The sequence below is a fragment of the Anolis sagrei genome, chromosome X, assembly GCF_037176765.1.
Source record: "Anolis sagrei isolate rAnoSag1 chromosome X, rAnoSag1.mat, whole genome shotgun sequence".
NCBI classification, from domain to species: domain Eukaryota; kingdom Metazoa; phylum Chordata; class Lepidosauria; order Squamata; family Dactyloidae; genus Anolis; species Anolis sagrei.
In genome coordinates, this window is record NC_090034.1 from 74,531,884 (window position 1) to 74,548,493 (window position 16,610).

At 43.8% G+C, this 16,610-nt stretch overlaps 1 protein-coding gene across 1 annotated transcript in view; it reads right to left on the minus strand.

Moving 5' to 3' along the window:
• Positions 1 to 7,227, minus strand: part of EXTL1 (exostosin like glycosyltransferase 1) — a 167,934-nt gene extending 160,707 nt beyond the window's left edge. Inside the window, exon 1 of the mRNA XM_060784459.2 lies at positions 3,770 to 7,227. Within this exon, the coding sequence (XP_060640442.2) occupies positions 3,770 to 4,707 (938 nt within the window). The 5' untranslated portion in view covers positions 4,708 to 7,227. The remainder of the gene's footprint in view (positions 1 to 3,769) is intronic.
• Positions 7,228 to 16,610: the final 9,383 nt, after the last annotated feature.

Sequence of the window (16,610 nt, forward strand, 5' to 3'; positions counted from 1 at the left end):
CTGATAGAGGGAGCTCATCCGCCTCTCCCCGGATTTGAACCTACAACCTGTTGGTCTTCAGTCCTGCCAGCACAGGGGTTTAACCCACTGCGCCACCGGGGACTCCGGTGCCATGATCCCTCAATACAGTTCCTCATGTTGTGGCGACCCCCAACCATAACATTATTTTTGTTGCTACTTCATAACTGTCATTTTGCTACTGTTGTGAATTGTAATGTAAATATCTGATATGCAAGATGCATTTTATTCACTGGACCAAATTTGGCACAGATACCTTATATGCCCAAATTTGAATACTGGTGGGGTTGGCGGCGTTGATTTTGTCATTTGGGAGTTGTAGTTGCTGGGATTTTTAGTTCACCTACAATCAAAGAGCTCCACCAAGTATGGAATTGAACCAAACTTGACACACAGGACTCCCACAACCAACAGAAACTACTGGAAAGGTCTGGTAGGCATTGACCTTGAGTTTTGGAGTTGTAGTTCACCTACATCCAGAAAGCAGGGGTTCCGACACCCAGGTTGAGAAACACTGCTCAACACCAATTGAGGGTCACACCAAACTTTTCATCAAACTTAGCTGTTCAAAAAGAAAGGGGGAAAGGAAATGGAAGGAAGGGAAGAAAAAAAGAAAGGCTCATGATAACTTAGGGCGAATCTACACTGTAGAATTAATGTAGTTTGACACCACTTTAATCGCTATGGGAATCTGGGAGTTGCTATTTTGCAATGCTTTCTTTCCCAAACAGGACTGGTGCCTCACCAAAATACTAATCCCAGGATTCCACAGCATTTAGCCATGGCAGTTAAAGTGGTGTCAAACTGCATTAATTCTACAGTGTAGGTGTACCCTTACTCTCTTCTGCCTTCCCAGCTAAGACATTGCAAAAGAAAATGCACTTTGCACAGAATCAATGGGCAGGCAAGGGCCATTTAGTCCATCCACTTTCGATATAGGGATACACTAAAGCACTCCTGAGAGATGGCCGTTCAACTTTTGTTCAAAGACCTCCATAGGATGAGAGTTCACCACCTCTAAGGCATCAAAATATTGCTGATAATAGTTGTTCATATCCCCAAAGGAGGAGGTATCGAGGCTCTAGTTTTGGGAGATGGAAAGCCCTTCTCTAACAGAGAAACCCTTCTTTTGAATCCAAGGAAAACATTCTGCACACGTTCAGAGACATATCACCATTTCCCAAGTTCCAGAGCTAAGCCCTGCAGATGCAAAAGATGCCAGGGACAAACAGTAAGGAGCAGTGACTGAGTATGAGTCGACGTTTGGGTAAACAACCTAATGATATTTGCACAGGGTGATGCTGACACATCGCTACACGGCGCACATACTAACAGCCTAGCTCCCAAGGCTTTCAAAATGTCCTAGCTTTTGAGGACGGGAATTCTACAACACTTGCATTTTTCCATTTTGCTGAATCCTCCGTTTTCCTTACCACACAAGCCTCCCTGCTGAGGCATCTGGAAGATAAATTACAGATTCGGCAAGGGCTCGCCCCAAACATTTTGGTGCCCGAGGCAGAAAACAATAATTACACCTTATACATACTTATTAAGGTAGGACACGAGCGATTGGGAAATTATTTTGCGCAAGCTTCATGAAAATGAGTATGTGCCGTTGATCATCCAAGATTTCTAAAGAATTTCCAACAGGAACATGGGCCACGGGTCAATCAGATATGAATGCTGCTTTTCCATACTCTGTGCAAACTAGTATCCAAAACTTGGGTGCATCCACACTATAGAATTAATGCAGTTTGGCACCACTTTAACTGCCATGGCTCAATGCTATGGAATCCTGGGAGTTTGTAGTTTGGCAGGGCACTCTTTGGCAGAAGGCTAAAGACCTTGTAAAATTGCAGAACTGCAATTCCCAGGACTGCATAGTGCTCAACATGAGGGACTCGAGAGGCGTAGAACTTTGAATGTGTTTGAATGGTTTTTAACTGGGAATTTCTGAATACGGTTTATATTTAATCCTGTTTTAATGTTTGCATATTTGTATATTTTAGGTTGTATGCTTATATTTTTTATGTTATGTTATCTCTCCTGTAGGAGAGATAAAGCAGTGTAGAAATAATAATAATAATAATAATAATAATAATAATAATAATAATGACAGCAGAATTGACAAGAAGCAACTGGAAAAGCTTACACGATATGAGGATTTAAAGATTGAACTGCAAAGACAAGCCAGTCAAGGTAGTCCCAGTGGTGATCGGCACACTGGGTGCAGCGCCTAAAGACCTTGGCCTGCACTTAAAAACAATGGCACTGACAAAATTACCATCTTTCAGCTGCAAAAGGCCACCTTACTCAGATCTGCACGCATTATTCGCTAATACATCACATAGTCCTAGACACTTGGGAAGTGTCCGACGTGAAATCCAATACAAAAGCCAGCATAGTGATCTTGCTTGCTGTTTACTAATCTTGTTGTGTATAATAATGAGCAATGGCAGTTCGAAGCAGTGTCAAACTGTGGCTCCTTCCACACAGGTATATAAAATCCACACTGAGCTGCATTATACAGCACTGTGGACTCAGATATCCCAGTTCAAAGCAGATATTGTGGATACTGGGTTTAACCACCAGATGCAGCAACTCTTGCCTACCAGAAGGTTGGCAATTCAAGCCGTGAGTGGAGTGAGCTCCTGCTGTCAGCCCTAGCTTCTGTTTACCTAGCAGTCAGGTAACAGAAATGTGAGTAGATAAATAGGTACCGCTTTGGGAGGAATTCAAAAGGCACCCCTGAAGACATATTGGCAATTTGGTCAGGAAAAAGGCACCCATGGACTGCATGCTCCTTGGCATGGGAAAATGGAACAACAGCACCTCCCCATGGCCAAGTTGAGCACAGCCTCCAGATGCCAGGAATGAAAAAGAGGGAAACCTTGTACCGTCTGCCTTTGTTGTTAATTGTATAATGGCATTGAATGTTTGCCATAAAAATGTATTGTGCAATCCGTTCTGAGTCCCCTCGGGGAGATAGAGCAGAATATACATAAAGTATATTATTATTATTATTATTATTATTATTATTATCTGCCTTGATATTCTGGGTTACATGTGTAAAAATATTAAAAATTAACTGGGTATTATTATTACAAAAGTGTGAGTCAAGCTCTGAAAGAGTTAGTAGGCTGAAGCCGGTTAGAGTTAGTGGGCCAAAGCTAGTGCTGTCCTGAGGAGAGTGAGTAGTCTGAAGCCTGTTAGAGTTAGTGGGCCAAAGCTAGTGTCGTCCTGAGGAGTGTGAGGTAAACCTCTGTGTGAGAGAAGCCTTGTGTGAGAAAGCTCCAGTGTGAAGGCTGCTGTGTGCTACTGTGTATTACTTTATTTGTGTTATGGAAACCTTGTTCTTGTAAATAGTGCAACTATATTATTTTACTACAAAGAAAAGCCTTCTATGGAAGAGATAACATTGTTCTGTGTGTTCTTGTTATTTTTATCACTTTGGGCTACTGGTGCTGGGTCACGCTGCTACTGCTAAGTTACTCTGCTGTACATTTATGAGGAGGGTCTTTTGTTATTAAGCCCACCCGCCCAACAATATCCATGTGTGGAAAGACCCAGTATGGATTCTAGAGTGTAGATGTAGCCCTTGTTCCATGCTGTGGATGAATCAAAGATTGGAAAAACCACTTTTTCAACCTACAACTCATGGAAAGCTTCCACTGGCATGATCAGCGGCCATGCAGGCTATGGAAGCCCTCACTTTAGGCTGGTTTCACACACAAAAAGCTCCCACACTTACTTTTCGTAGTCTGCATTGTCCTTATCGCACCGCTTGTCCTTGTGCTTCTCCCAGTCTTTCCCATGTTTACACGTAGTCAGGGAAATGATGTCTTTGCCGTTGTGGATATGATGGAGAGCGTTCCTGGTGTCGGACCCGATTCCCGTCAGGTACCGCTTCCCTTTAAAAACCAAGAGGTACTTTTTCTTTGGCGGGACCGAGGCCTTGTGCAGCCAGCCTTTCTCCCCGCCTTTCCGGGGATGATCCTTGGAAAACAAAGGGATGGAGATGTCAAAACCGGGGCGGAAGTGTTCCATGTAGAAGCTGGCCTTGGCTAGGATGGCTTGACCAATGTCAAAGCCCAAGTCTTCGGTATAGTTTGGCCATGTGCCTGAATAGAGGTTGAATATGAGGTGGTTGCGGCCGTCGTTCCAGAGAGGGAAGCCTTGGATTTTCTCGTCGATGCCGCGGACATAGCGTGGGGAGAGGTGGTCCCGATCCAGCGTGTCAATGTTGAGGACAAAGAGGCAGGCCTCTTCGGGGTTGGAAGTGAAGTACCGCGACTCCTCCAAGGAGGCGACAATTTTGAGGTAACTTTCCGACACAGGGTCCCCCCTTTCCAAGGGGTAGACGAAGACTCTGAAGCCGTGTTCCCGGCACTTGGAGGCATCGAAGCAGGTCTCCATACGGCACCGGCTGTTCCTGTAGATGTTCCTCCTCAACTCTCGCCGAGCTTTGGGGGGCTGCTCCTCAGGGTCCCCCTCATTGCTCTCAAGCTGCTCGGGGTCCGCAAAGCTCTCCAGGAGGAGCCCGTCTGCCCAGCGCGGCCAGCTTCGCAGCGCCCCAGATTTCTTGCTGGGCAGGAAGGCAAAGCGTCGTATTTGGTCGCCTCCAAACAGGGAGAGCAGGAGCCAAGTGGCAAAGAAAGTCATCAAGATGTATTTTTTCCTGGCCTGCATAGGTTCGCGCAGAACCCGCGAGACTCCTTATTGGAAAAAGGAGGCCCGTTCCGTCAGTAGGGAGATCTTGGAAAGAGAAGTCATCCAAGCGAGGCCAGAAGGGACGACGCAAAGCCAAAGCACTATCCCGAGTCTCATGACAAGATCAGTTTGCAATGATCTCACAGAGGGGTCTGCATTCACCTTGCCAAACCTTTCTCCATCTTACGACACGGCCGGGGATGACTCTTGTTTGCAAACGTCTTGTTTGTTTGGCACCGGAGCCAATCTGCAGCGGTGCCGAATGTGGTCTTCAACACCTTGATGCCCTCTGAGGCCAGCAAAGTAAGGCTTATCTATTTGGAACCACTCTGAGAAACTATTCCTTTTCCTCCCCCAGCTACTTCCTGGTGAAGTTTTAAAATAAAATTCTTTCCGTCTTTCTTTAATCCTCAAAAGTCAGCCTTGTTTTCCCCTTCAGTTTAAGATTGAGATAAAAGTCTGCCGTTTGATTTGGTCAGCTCTCCGGCTCCCTCTGGCATTGGCCCAGCCAATGTGTTTCCTTCCTGCTGCTCTTGCCAGATTTGGCCTGGCACTGCCCTCCTCTCTCTTATCTATCACAGGCGGTTTGCAAAGTCCTGCCCCTTAGGAGAGTTAAAGGTCTCGCTCCGAGTATTTGACTCTCTCTCTGAGAAATCAGACCTGAACCTTCTCGCCTGGAAATACAAGCAGTGGGGCTAGACGGGATCCCACATAGCTTGGGAGCAAAGGGATTCCCAAGGAGTCACCGATTGGGCTCAGTTTTGTGCAAAACCAGGCGAAGTTTTTTTTAAAATAGTTTTTCTTTAATCCTCTAAAGTCGGCCTTATTTTCCCCTTTACTTTAAGATTGAGATAAAAGTCTGGATTTGGTCAGCTCTCTGGCTCCCTTGGCATTGGCTCGTCCCTGCTTCCTCCTGCCAAATTTGGCCTGGCACTGCCCTCCTCTCTTATCTATCGCAGGCGGTTCTCAAAGTCCTGCCCTTAGCTGAGTTCAAGGTCTCGCTCTGGGTATTTGAGTCTCTCTCTGGGAAATCGGACCTGAACCTTCTCACCTGGGAATACAAGCAGCGGGACTAGACGGGATCCCACTTGACTTGGGAGAAAAAGGGTTCCCAAGGAGTCACCGATTAGGCTCAATTTTGTGCAAAATCAAGCAGCTTCCCTCGTGAAGTTTAAAAAAAATTATTTTAGTTTTTCTTTAATCCTCAAAAGTCAGCCTTGTTTTCCGCTTTACTTTACAATTAACATAAAAGTCCTGGCCTTAGAAGAGTTCAAGGTCTCACTCTGGGTATTTGAGTCTCTCTCCGGGAAATCAGAGCGGAACCTTCTCGCTTGGGAATATAAGCAGTGGGACTAGACGGGATCCCACTTGACTTGGGAGAAAAAGGGTTCCCAAGGAGTCACCGATTAGGCTCAATTTTGTGCAAAATCAAGCAGCTTTCCAAGTTTTTTTTAATTGTTTTAGTTTTTCTTTAATCCTCAAAAGTCAGCCTTGTTTTCCGCTTTACTTTACAATTAAGATAAAAGTCCTGCCCTTAGCCGAGTTCAAGGTCTCGCTCTGGGTATTTGAGTCTCTCTCCGGGAAATCGGACCTGAACCTTCTCGCCTGGGAATATAAGCAGTGGGACTAGACGGGATCCCACTTGACATGGGAGGAAAAGGGTTCCCAAGGAGTCACCAATTAGGCTCAATTTTGTGCAAAATCAATCAGCTTTCCTGGTGAAGTTTTTTTAAAATATATATTTTAGGTTTTTTTTAATCCTCAAAAGTCAGCCTTGTTTTCCGCTTTACTTTACAATTAAGATAAAAGTCCGCCTTTGGATTTGGTCAGCTCTCCAGCTCCCTCTGGCACTGGCCCGGCCCTGCTTCCTTCCTGCTCCTCCTGCCAGATTTGGCCTGGCACTGCCCTATCGCAGGCGGTCCGCAGAGTCCTGCCCTTAGAAGAGTTCAAGGTCTCGCTCTGGGTATTTGAGTCTCTCTCCGGGAAATCGGACCTGAACCTTCTCGCCTGGGAATATACAAGCAGTGGGACTAGACGGGATCCCAGGAGAAAAGGGATTCCCAAAGAGTCACTGATTGGGCTCAATTTTGTGCAAAACCAGGCAGCTGATTTAAAAAATATATTATTTTGCTTTCTATAATATATATCTAAATGGCAAAGAATAATAATGATTTCCTTCCTTCTGGGGAGTTTGACTCATAAGAGCAGGTCCTTTTTTGGAGACTCAGCTGTCTTTGGATAGGATGGGACTCCTCTTGCCTCTTCTTTCCCTGCTCGGTCTCCTTTGGATGGAAACAGTTTCACTCCTCGGAGACTTCCGACCCGGCATCCGCTTCCAGGCGCGGAGAACCCCTCGCCCCTCCTCCGCCCGGCGTCCCTTACCGGCTGCCTGCTCCAGGCCCCGCTATCCGCGCTCATCGAGGCTGCAGGGATGCACTACACGCTGGCCTCCCCATCTCTGCCTTCACCCGCCGACCAGCCTCTGGTCCAGGCAGGCAGCCTCCCCAGCCCACCTTTACCAAGCCACGCCCCTCGCCTCCCATTCGCCCACCGCCAATTAAAGGGGCGGGGCTCCAGGTAACCCTTTCTTATCTGAACGAAGGGGAGGAGGCGGGGCCTTGGCTGATTTTGAAGGCAGCGCTTTTCATTGGTCGGCTCCTTAAAGCGAGGTCCAGAACAGTGAACTAGGGCAAACATAGAGTAGAGAGAGATCCCAAGGCCCATGTCTGCCAGGCAGGAAAAGCACAATTGAAGCTCTCCCGACAGATGGCCATCCAGCCTCAAAAATATTGTTACTAATTATATAATAATAATAATAATAATAATAATAATAATAATAATAATAATATTAATAGAGTTGGAAGAGACCACATGGGCAATCCAATCCAACCCCATGCCTGGCAGGTCAATTGAAGTTCTCCCGACAGATGGCCATCCAGACTCAAAAACATTGTTAATAATAATAATAATAATAGAGTTGGAAGAGACCACATGGGCAATCCAATCCTATGTCTGCCAGGCAGGAAAAGCACAATCAAAGCTCTCCCGACAGATGGCCATCCAGACTCAAAAATATTGTTAATAATTATATAATAATAATAATAATAATAATAATAATAATAGAGTTGGAAGAGACTACTTGGGCAATCCAATCCAACCCCATGTCTGCCAGGTAGAAAAAGCACAATCAAAGCTCTCCTGACAGATGGCTATCCAGCCTCAAAAATATTGTTAATAATTATATAATAATAATAATAGAGTTGGAAGAGACCACATGGGCAATCCAATCCAACCCCATGTCTGCCAGGTAGAAAAAGCACAATCGAAGCTCTCCCGACAGATAGCCATCCAGACTCAAAAATATTGTTAAAAATTCAATAATTATTATTATTATTATAGAGTTGGAAGTGACCACATGGGCAATCCAATCCAACCCCATGTCTGCCAGGTAGAAAAAGGACTACTGAAGCTCTCCCGACAGATGGTCAAACAGACTCAAAAATATTGTTAATAATTATATAATAATAATAATAATAATAATAATAATAATAATAGAGTTGGAAATGACCACATGGGCAATCCAATCCTATGTCTGCCAGGCAGGAAAAGCACAATCAAACCTCTCCTGACAGATGGCCATCCCGCCTCAAAAATATTGTTACTAATTCAATAATAATAATAATAGTGTTGGAAGAGACTACTTGGGCAATCCAATCCAACCCCATGTCTGCCAGGTAGAAAAAGCACAATCGAAGCTCTCCCGACAGATGGCCAAACAGACTCAAAAATGATGCAGGCGAAACGTCAGGAGAAATGCCTCTAGAACATGGCTCTATAGCCCGAAAAAACCCACAAGAACCTAGACTCAAAAATATTGTTAATAATTATATAATAATAATAATAGAGTTGGAAGTGACCACATGGGCAATCCAATCCTATGTCTGCCTGGCAGGAAAAGCACAATCAAAGCTCTCCTGACAGATGGCCATCCAGCCTCAAAAATATTGTTAAAAATTAAATAATAATAATAATAATAATAATAATAATAATAGAGTTGGAAGAGACCACGGGCAATCCAATCCTATGTCTGCCAGGCAGGAAAAGCACAATCAAAGCTCTCCTGACAGATCGCCATCCAGACTAAAAAATATTGTTAATAATTATATAATAATAATAATAATAATAGAGTTGGAAGTGACCACATGGGCAATCCAATCCAACCCCATGTCTGCCAGGTAGAAAAAGCACAATCGAAACTCTCCCGATAGATGGCCATCCAGACTCAAAAATACGTTAATAATTATATAATAATAATAATAATAGAGTTGGAAGAGACCACATGGGCAATCCAATCCAACCCCATGTCTGCCAGGTTGAAAAAGCACAATCGAAGCTCTCCCGACAGATGGCCATCCAGCATCAAAAACATTGTTAATAATAATAATAATAATAATAATAGAGTTGGAAGAGACCACATGGGCAATCCAATCCAACCCCATGTCTGCCAGGTAGAAAAAGCACAATCGAAGCTCTCCCGACAGATGGCCATCCAGACTCAAAAATGTTGTTAATAATTATATAATAATAATAATAGAGTTGGAAGGGACCATATGGGCAATCCAATCCAACCCCATGTCTGCCAGGTGGAAAAAGCACAATCGAAGCTCTCCCGACAGATGGCCATCCAGCCTCAAAAATATTGTTAATCATTATATAATAATTATAATAATAATAATAATAATAGAGTTGGAAGAGACCACATGGGCAATCCAATCCTATGTCTGCCAGGTAAAAAAGCACAATCAAACCTCTCCTGACAGATGGCCATCCAGCCTCAAAAATATTGTTAAAAATTATATAATAATAATAATAATAATAATAATAATATAATAATAATAATAATAATAATAATAATAATAATAGAGTTGGAAGAGACTACATGGGCAATCCAATCCAACCCCATGTCTGCCAGGTAGAAAAAGCACTATTGAAGCTCTCCCAACAGATGGCCATCCAGACTCAAAAATATTGTTAAAAATTATATAATAATAATAATTCTGGGCACCACAGTTGAAGAGAGATATTGACAAGCTGGAATGGGTCCAGAGGAGGGCGACTAAAATGATCAAGGGTCTGGAGAACAAGCCCTATGAGGAGCGGCTTAAGGAGCTGGGCATGTTTAGCCTGAAGAAGAGAAGGATGAGAGGAGATATTATAGCCATGTATAAATAATAGAGTTGGAAGAGACCACATGGGCAATCCAATCCATGTCTGCCAGGTAGAAAAAGCACAATCGAAGCTCTCCCGACAGATGGCCAAACAGACTCAAAAATATTGTTATTAATTCAATAATAATAATAATAATAATAATAATAATAGTGTTGGAAGAAACTACATGGGCAATCCAATCCAACCCCATGTCTGCCAGGTAGAAAAAGCACAAGCGAAGCTCTCCCGACAGATGGCCATCCAGACTCAAAAATATTGTTAATAATTATATAATAATAATAATAATAATAATAATATAATAATAATAATAATAATAATAATAATAGAGTTGGAAGAGACTACATGGGCAATCCAATCCAACCCCATGTCTGCCAGGTAGAAAAAGCACTATTGAAGCTCTCCCAACAGATGGCCATCCAGACTCAAAAATATTGTTAAAAATTATATAATAATAATAATTCTGGGCACCACAGTTGAAGAGAGATATTGACAAGCTGGAATGTGTACAGAGGAGGGTGACTAAAATGATCAAGGGACTGGAGAACAAGCCCTATGAGGAGCGGCTTAAGGAGCTGGGCATGTTTAGCCTGAAGAAGAGAAGGATGAGAGGAGATATGATAGCCATGTATAAATATTCTGCTTCCCTGGAGACTAGGACAAGGAACAATGGCTTCAAACTGCAAGAAAGGAGATTCCATCTGAACATGAGGAAGAACTTCCTGACTGTGAGCGCCGTTCAGCAGTGGAACTCTCTGCCCTGGAGTGTGGTGGAGGCTCCTTCTTTGGAAGCTTTTAAACAGAGACTGGATGGCCATCTGTCAGGGGTGCTTTGAATGCAATTTTCCTGTTTCTTGGCAGGGGGTCTCTTCCAACTCTTTGATTCTATGATTCTATAATAATAGAGTTGGAAGAGACCACATGGGCAATCCAATCCAACCCCATGTCTGCCAGGTAGAAAAAGCACTATCTAAGCTCTCCCGACAGATGGCCATCCAGACTCAAAAATATTGTTAATAATTATATAATAATAATAATAAAGTTGGAAGAGACCACATGGGCAATCCAATCCAACTCCATGTCTGCCAGGTAGAAAAAGCACAATTGAAGCTCTCCCGACAGATGGCCATCCACCCTCAAAAATATTGTTAATAATTATATAATAATACTAATAGAGTTGGAAGAGACCTCATGGGCAATCCAATCCAACCCCATGTCTGCCAGGTAGAAAAAGCACAATCGAAGCTCTCCCGATAGATGTCCATCCAGACTCAAAAATATTGTTAATAATAATAATAATAATAATATAATAATAATAATAATAGAGTTGGAAGAGACCACATGGGCAATCCAATCCAACCCCATGTCTGCCAGGTAGAAAAAGCACTATCGAAGCTCTCCCAACAGATGGCCATCCAGCATCAAAAACATTGTTAATAATAATAATAATAATAATAGAGTTGGAAGAGACCACATGGGCAATCCAATCCAATCCCATGTCTGCCAGGTAGAAAAAGCACAATCGAAGCTCTCATGACAGATGGCCATCCAGACTCAAAAATATTGCTAATAATTATATAATAATAATAATAACAATAATAATAGAGTTGGAAGAGACCACATGGGCAATCCAATCCAACCCCATGTCTGCCAGGTAGAAAAAGCACTATAAAAGCTCTCCCGACAGATGGCCATCCAGCCTCAAAAATATTGTTAAAAATTTAATAATAATAATAATAATAATAATAAATAATAGAGTTGGAAGAGACCACATGGGCAATCCAATCCAACCCCATGTCTGCCAGGTAGAAAAAGCACTACTGAAGCTCTCCTGACAGATGGCCATCCAGCCTTAAAAATATTGTTAATAATAATAATAATAATAATAATAATAATAGAGTTGGAAGTGACAGAAAATGAACACGTCAAACTCCTCTGGGACTTCCGAATTCAGACAGAGTTCTGGAGCACAATACTCCTGACCTCATGATCATGTTAAAAAACAAAATATGGATTGTTGATGTTGCAATCCCAGGTGACAGCAGGATTGAAGAGAAACAAATGGAAAAGCTGACACGATATGAGAATTTAAAGATAGAACTGCAAAGACTCTGGCACAAGCCAGTCAAGGTGGTCCCAGTGGTGATCGGCACACTGGGTGCAGTGCCTAAAGTCCTTGGCCTGCACTTAAACACAATCAGCATTGACAAAATTACCATCTGTCAGCTTCAGAAGGCCACCTTATTGGGGTCTGCACTCATTATTCGCCGATACATCACACAGTCCTAGACACTTGGGAAGTGTCCGACGTATGATCCAATTCAACAGCCAGCAGAGTGATCTTGTCTGCTGTGGACTCATCTTGTTGTGTTTCAAATAATAATAATAGAGTTGGAAGAGGCCTCAAGGAGCCATCCAGTCCAACCCCTTTGTATGAGGAAGGCTGATAAAGACCTCGTTCTTACAATTGCCAGTCTCTCTTCTTTCACATCCCGTGTCACCAAGCAGCCTCTTTCCCGCATCTATCCTTGGCCGCACTTAACAAGCTTGCTCCCTGGGAGCTGCCTTTCTAAATACGTTCCTGACATCAGGGCTTGCTTTGAAACAGAAGATGTGCCTTCCATCAAGTCGGGGTTTTAATTAGCAGGGCTTTGGAAGTGCGGCTGTGTTTGATGTCTGTAAATATTAAGAGAGATCCAAAGCGCAGGGCTTGTACTTGGAACGACTGAAGTCCCCTGCGGTTGCGTCACGGGAAAAGATAGGGCAGCGTGTATTTCAGGAAGGCTGTCACAGTGTGCTAGGAAAACGGCTCTTCAAACGGCTGTGGTCCCCAACCATATTTCCCCCAGGTACAAAACTGTCTGTCCCTTTGAGCAGAACTGATATATTATTAACTACAGTTATGGAACTGCAAGGAAACCAGCATGCAAAGCCATGGTTTGACATTGGTTTAGCAACAAGGGTTTGTGTTGACCATCCTTCAAAATTAACATCCGGATTGTGCCATGAAACCTTCTAAATCCCAGATATTTCTGGTGGAGGGGGGAAAGCAGGAAGTAACATTTGGACTTTGGTAACAGAGGGTATTTATATATTGTGTCAGAGCAAATTGAGAATACAGTTATTCCGCAAACAAATTAAAAACTTGGTATTATAAATTTCCTTTGACCAGAAGCTGGCTATTTGGAGTGCCTCTGGTGTTGCTGTGAGAAGGTCCTTCATTGTGCATGTGGCAGGGCTCAGGCTGCATCGTAGTAGGTAGTCTGTGGTTTGATGTATTGTCGAAAGCTTTCATGACCGGAATCACTGGGTTGTTGTAGGTTTTTTCGGGCTATATGGCCATGGTCTAGAGACATTCCCTCCTGACGTTTCGCCTGCATCTATGGCAAGCATCCTCAGAGGTAGTGAGGTCTGTTTGAACTAGGAAAAAGGGTTTATATATCTGTAGAATGACCAGGGTGAGACAAAGGACTCTTGTCTGCTGGAGCTAGGTGTGAATGTTTCAACTGACCACCTTGATTAGCATATAATGGCCTGAAAGTGCCTAGAGCAAACTTTTGTTGAGAGGTGATTAGATGTCCTTGTTTGTTTCCTCTCTGTTGTTGTGCTGTTGTAATTTTAGAGTTTTTTAATACTCGTAGCCAGGTTTTGTTCATTTTCATGGTTTCCTCCTTTCTGTTGAAATTGTCCACATGCTTGTGTATTTCAATGGCTTCTCTGTGTAGTCTGACATGGTGGTTGTGAGAGTGGTCCAGCATTTCTGTGTTCTCAAATAATATGCTGTGTCAAGGTTGGTTCATCATGTGCTTTGCTATAGCTGACTTCTCTGGCTGAAGTAGTCTGCAGTGCCTTTCACGTTCCTTGATTCGTGTTTGGGCAATGCTGCGTTTGGTGGTCCCTATGTAGACTTGTCCACAGCTGTATGGTACATGGTAGACTCCCGCAGAAGTGAGAGAATCCCTCTTGTCCTTTGCTGAATGTAGCATTTGTTGGATTTTCTTGGTAGGTCTGTAGATGGTTTGTATGCTGTGTTTCCTCATCAGCTTCCCTATGCGGTCAGTGGTTCCCTTGATGTGGTTTGCTCTTCTCCACTTTGAAGCCCCATCTCTTGGCTCTGCATCTCGTAGTGCCAGAATGCAGTCTGTTCAGCGCCTTCCAGGTCACCCAGCCTTCTTTTGGACTCACTTGGTGAGGTGTTCCTGCAAGTACAAAAGCTGACTGGCACAACCTGGGGATCACAACCAGACACAGTGAAGACATCCGCCCTTGCGCTATGCTACTCTGCTGCTGAGTATGCATGCCCAATGTGGAACACATCTCACTATGCTAAAACAGTGGATGTGGCTCTTAATGAGACATGCCGCATTATCACTGGGCGTCTGCATCCTACACCACTGGAGAAAGAAACTACACTGTCTAGCCAGTATTGCACCACCTGACATCTGCCGGGAAGTAGCAGCCAATAGTGAAAGGACCAAGGCAGTGACATCTCCAGCCCATCCCTTGTTTGGGTATCAGCCAGCACGTCAACAAATTAAATCAAGAAATAGTTTTCTAAGATCTAGAGAGACACTCGCTGGAACACCTCAGCAAGCAAGAGTCCAAAAGTGGCAGGCTCAAACCCAGAATCTCAAATAATGGCTGATACCAAATGAGAGACTCCCCCCTGGGCACACAGAGGACTGGGCAACTTGGAAGGCGCTGAACAGACTACACTGGCACCACGAGATGCAGAGCCAATCTTAAGAAATGGGGCTACAAAGTGGAATCCTCGACATGCGAGTGTGGAGAGGAGCAAACCACTGACCACCTGCTGCAATGCAACCTGAGCCTTGCTACATGCACAATGGAGGACCTCCTTGCGGCAACACCAGAGGCACTCCAAGTGGCCAGATACTGCTGTATTGTATCTTTGGGCTTGGTCTCATGTTAGCCACCCTGAGTCCCCTTTGTGGAGATGGTAACGGGGTACAAATAAAGATGATGATGATGATGACGATTATTATTATTATTATTATTATTATTATTATCAGAGCACGGCCCAAATACCTGGGAGTCACTCTGGACTGTGCTCTGACCTACAAGAAGCACTGACTGAACATCAAGCAAAAAGTGGGTGCTAGAGACAATATCATACGAAAGCTTACTGGCACAACCTGGGGATCACAACCAGACACAGTGAAGACATCCGCCCTTGCGCTATGCTACTCTGCTGCTGAGTATGCATGCCCAGTGTGGAACACATCTTACCACACTAAAACAGTGGATGTGGCTCTTAATGAGACATGTCGCATCATCACGGGGTGTCTGCGCCCTACACCACTGCTAGCCGGTATTGCACCACCTGACATCCGCCGGGAAGTAGCAGCCAATAGTGAAAGGACCAAGGCAGAGACATCTCCAGCCCATCCTGTTTGGGTATCAGCCAGCACGCCAACGACTTAAATCAAGGAATAGTTTTCTAAGATCTACAGAGACACTCGCTGAAACACCTCAGCAAGCGAGAGTCCAGGTAACGGCGCTCCATGCAGTCATGCTGGCCACATGACCTTGGAGGTGTCTATGGACAACGCCGGCTCTTCGGCTTAGAAATGGAGATGAGTACCACACCCCATAGTCGGACACGACTAGACTTAATGTCAGGGGAAAATCTTTACCTTTACCTTTTCATGTATTGTCGAAGATTTTCATGGCTGGAATCGCTAGGATGTTGTAGGTTTTTCGGGTTATATGGCCATGTTCTAGAAGCATTCTCTCCTGACGTTTCACCTGCATCTGTGGCAAACATCCTCAGAGGTTGTGAAATTCTCTCCTGACATTTCACCTGCATGCGTGGCAAGCATCCTCAGAGGTTGTGAGGTCTCTGAGGATGCTTGCCACAGATGCAGGTGAAATGTCAGGAGAGAATGATTCTTGAACATGACCATATAGCCAGAAAAACCTACAACAACCCAATATCTGTTTCTCTGTTGAAAACGCTTACTCAGGCTCCTTCTACACTGCCATATAAAATCCAGATTATCTGCTTTGAATTGAATTATATGGCAGCGTAGACTGATATAATCCAGTTCAAAGCAAATAATCTGGATTTTATACAGCAGTGTAGAAGGGGCCTTAGGAATACCTTGTCTGGGCACACAATGCCTATGCTGGAAAGAGCAAGAAGACTACATTGATCTGCAGTGAATTCACAAGAATGTTATCTATAAAATGTAAATAAAGTAAGGATTAGGGATTTCAGAAAAAGAACAGCCCTAATCAGTTTCATCATAACTAGTCTTGTGCCGCTTCTGTAGTATCTATTTAAGAGATACATGTGGTATAACTTAAGCATGGGAGGAGAAAACAGATAGTTTTTGAAGAAAGATTAGTTCACCCAAGAGGAAACGGCATGCCTTTGGGACCATGTATCTCCCAGACTCGCTCTGCAAATCTCTGATTTCTGCCTCCCTTGTTAGCTACTTTCAATATGTTTCTCTCTGTCTGAATCCATAGAGGCTGTCAGCATTTGCTACTAGATGCAGGCTCTCTCCATTCCAGAAAACAAGCTCACTTTGAGGTAATAAAGGTTTATTTAAGGAAAATCAGGAACCTGCTATATCCTTGTTATTATCAGAACTGGCAGATCTCTTAAGCATCAAATATTTGTAGGTGAC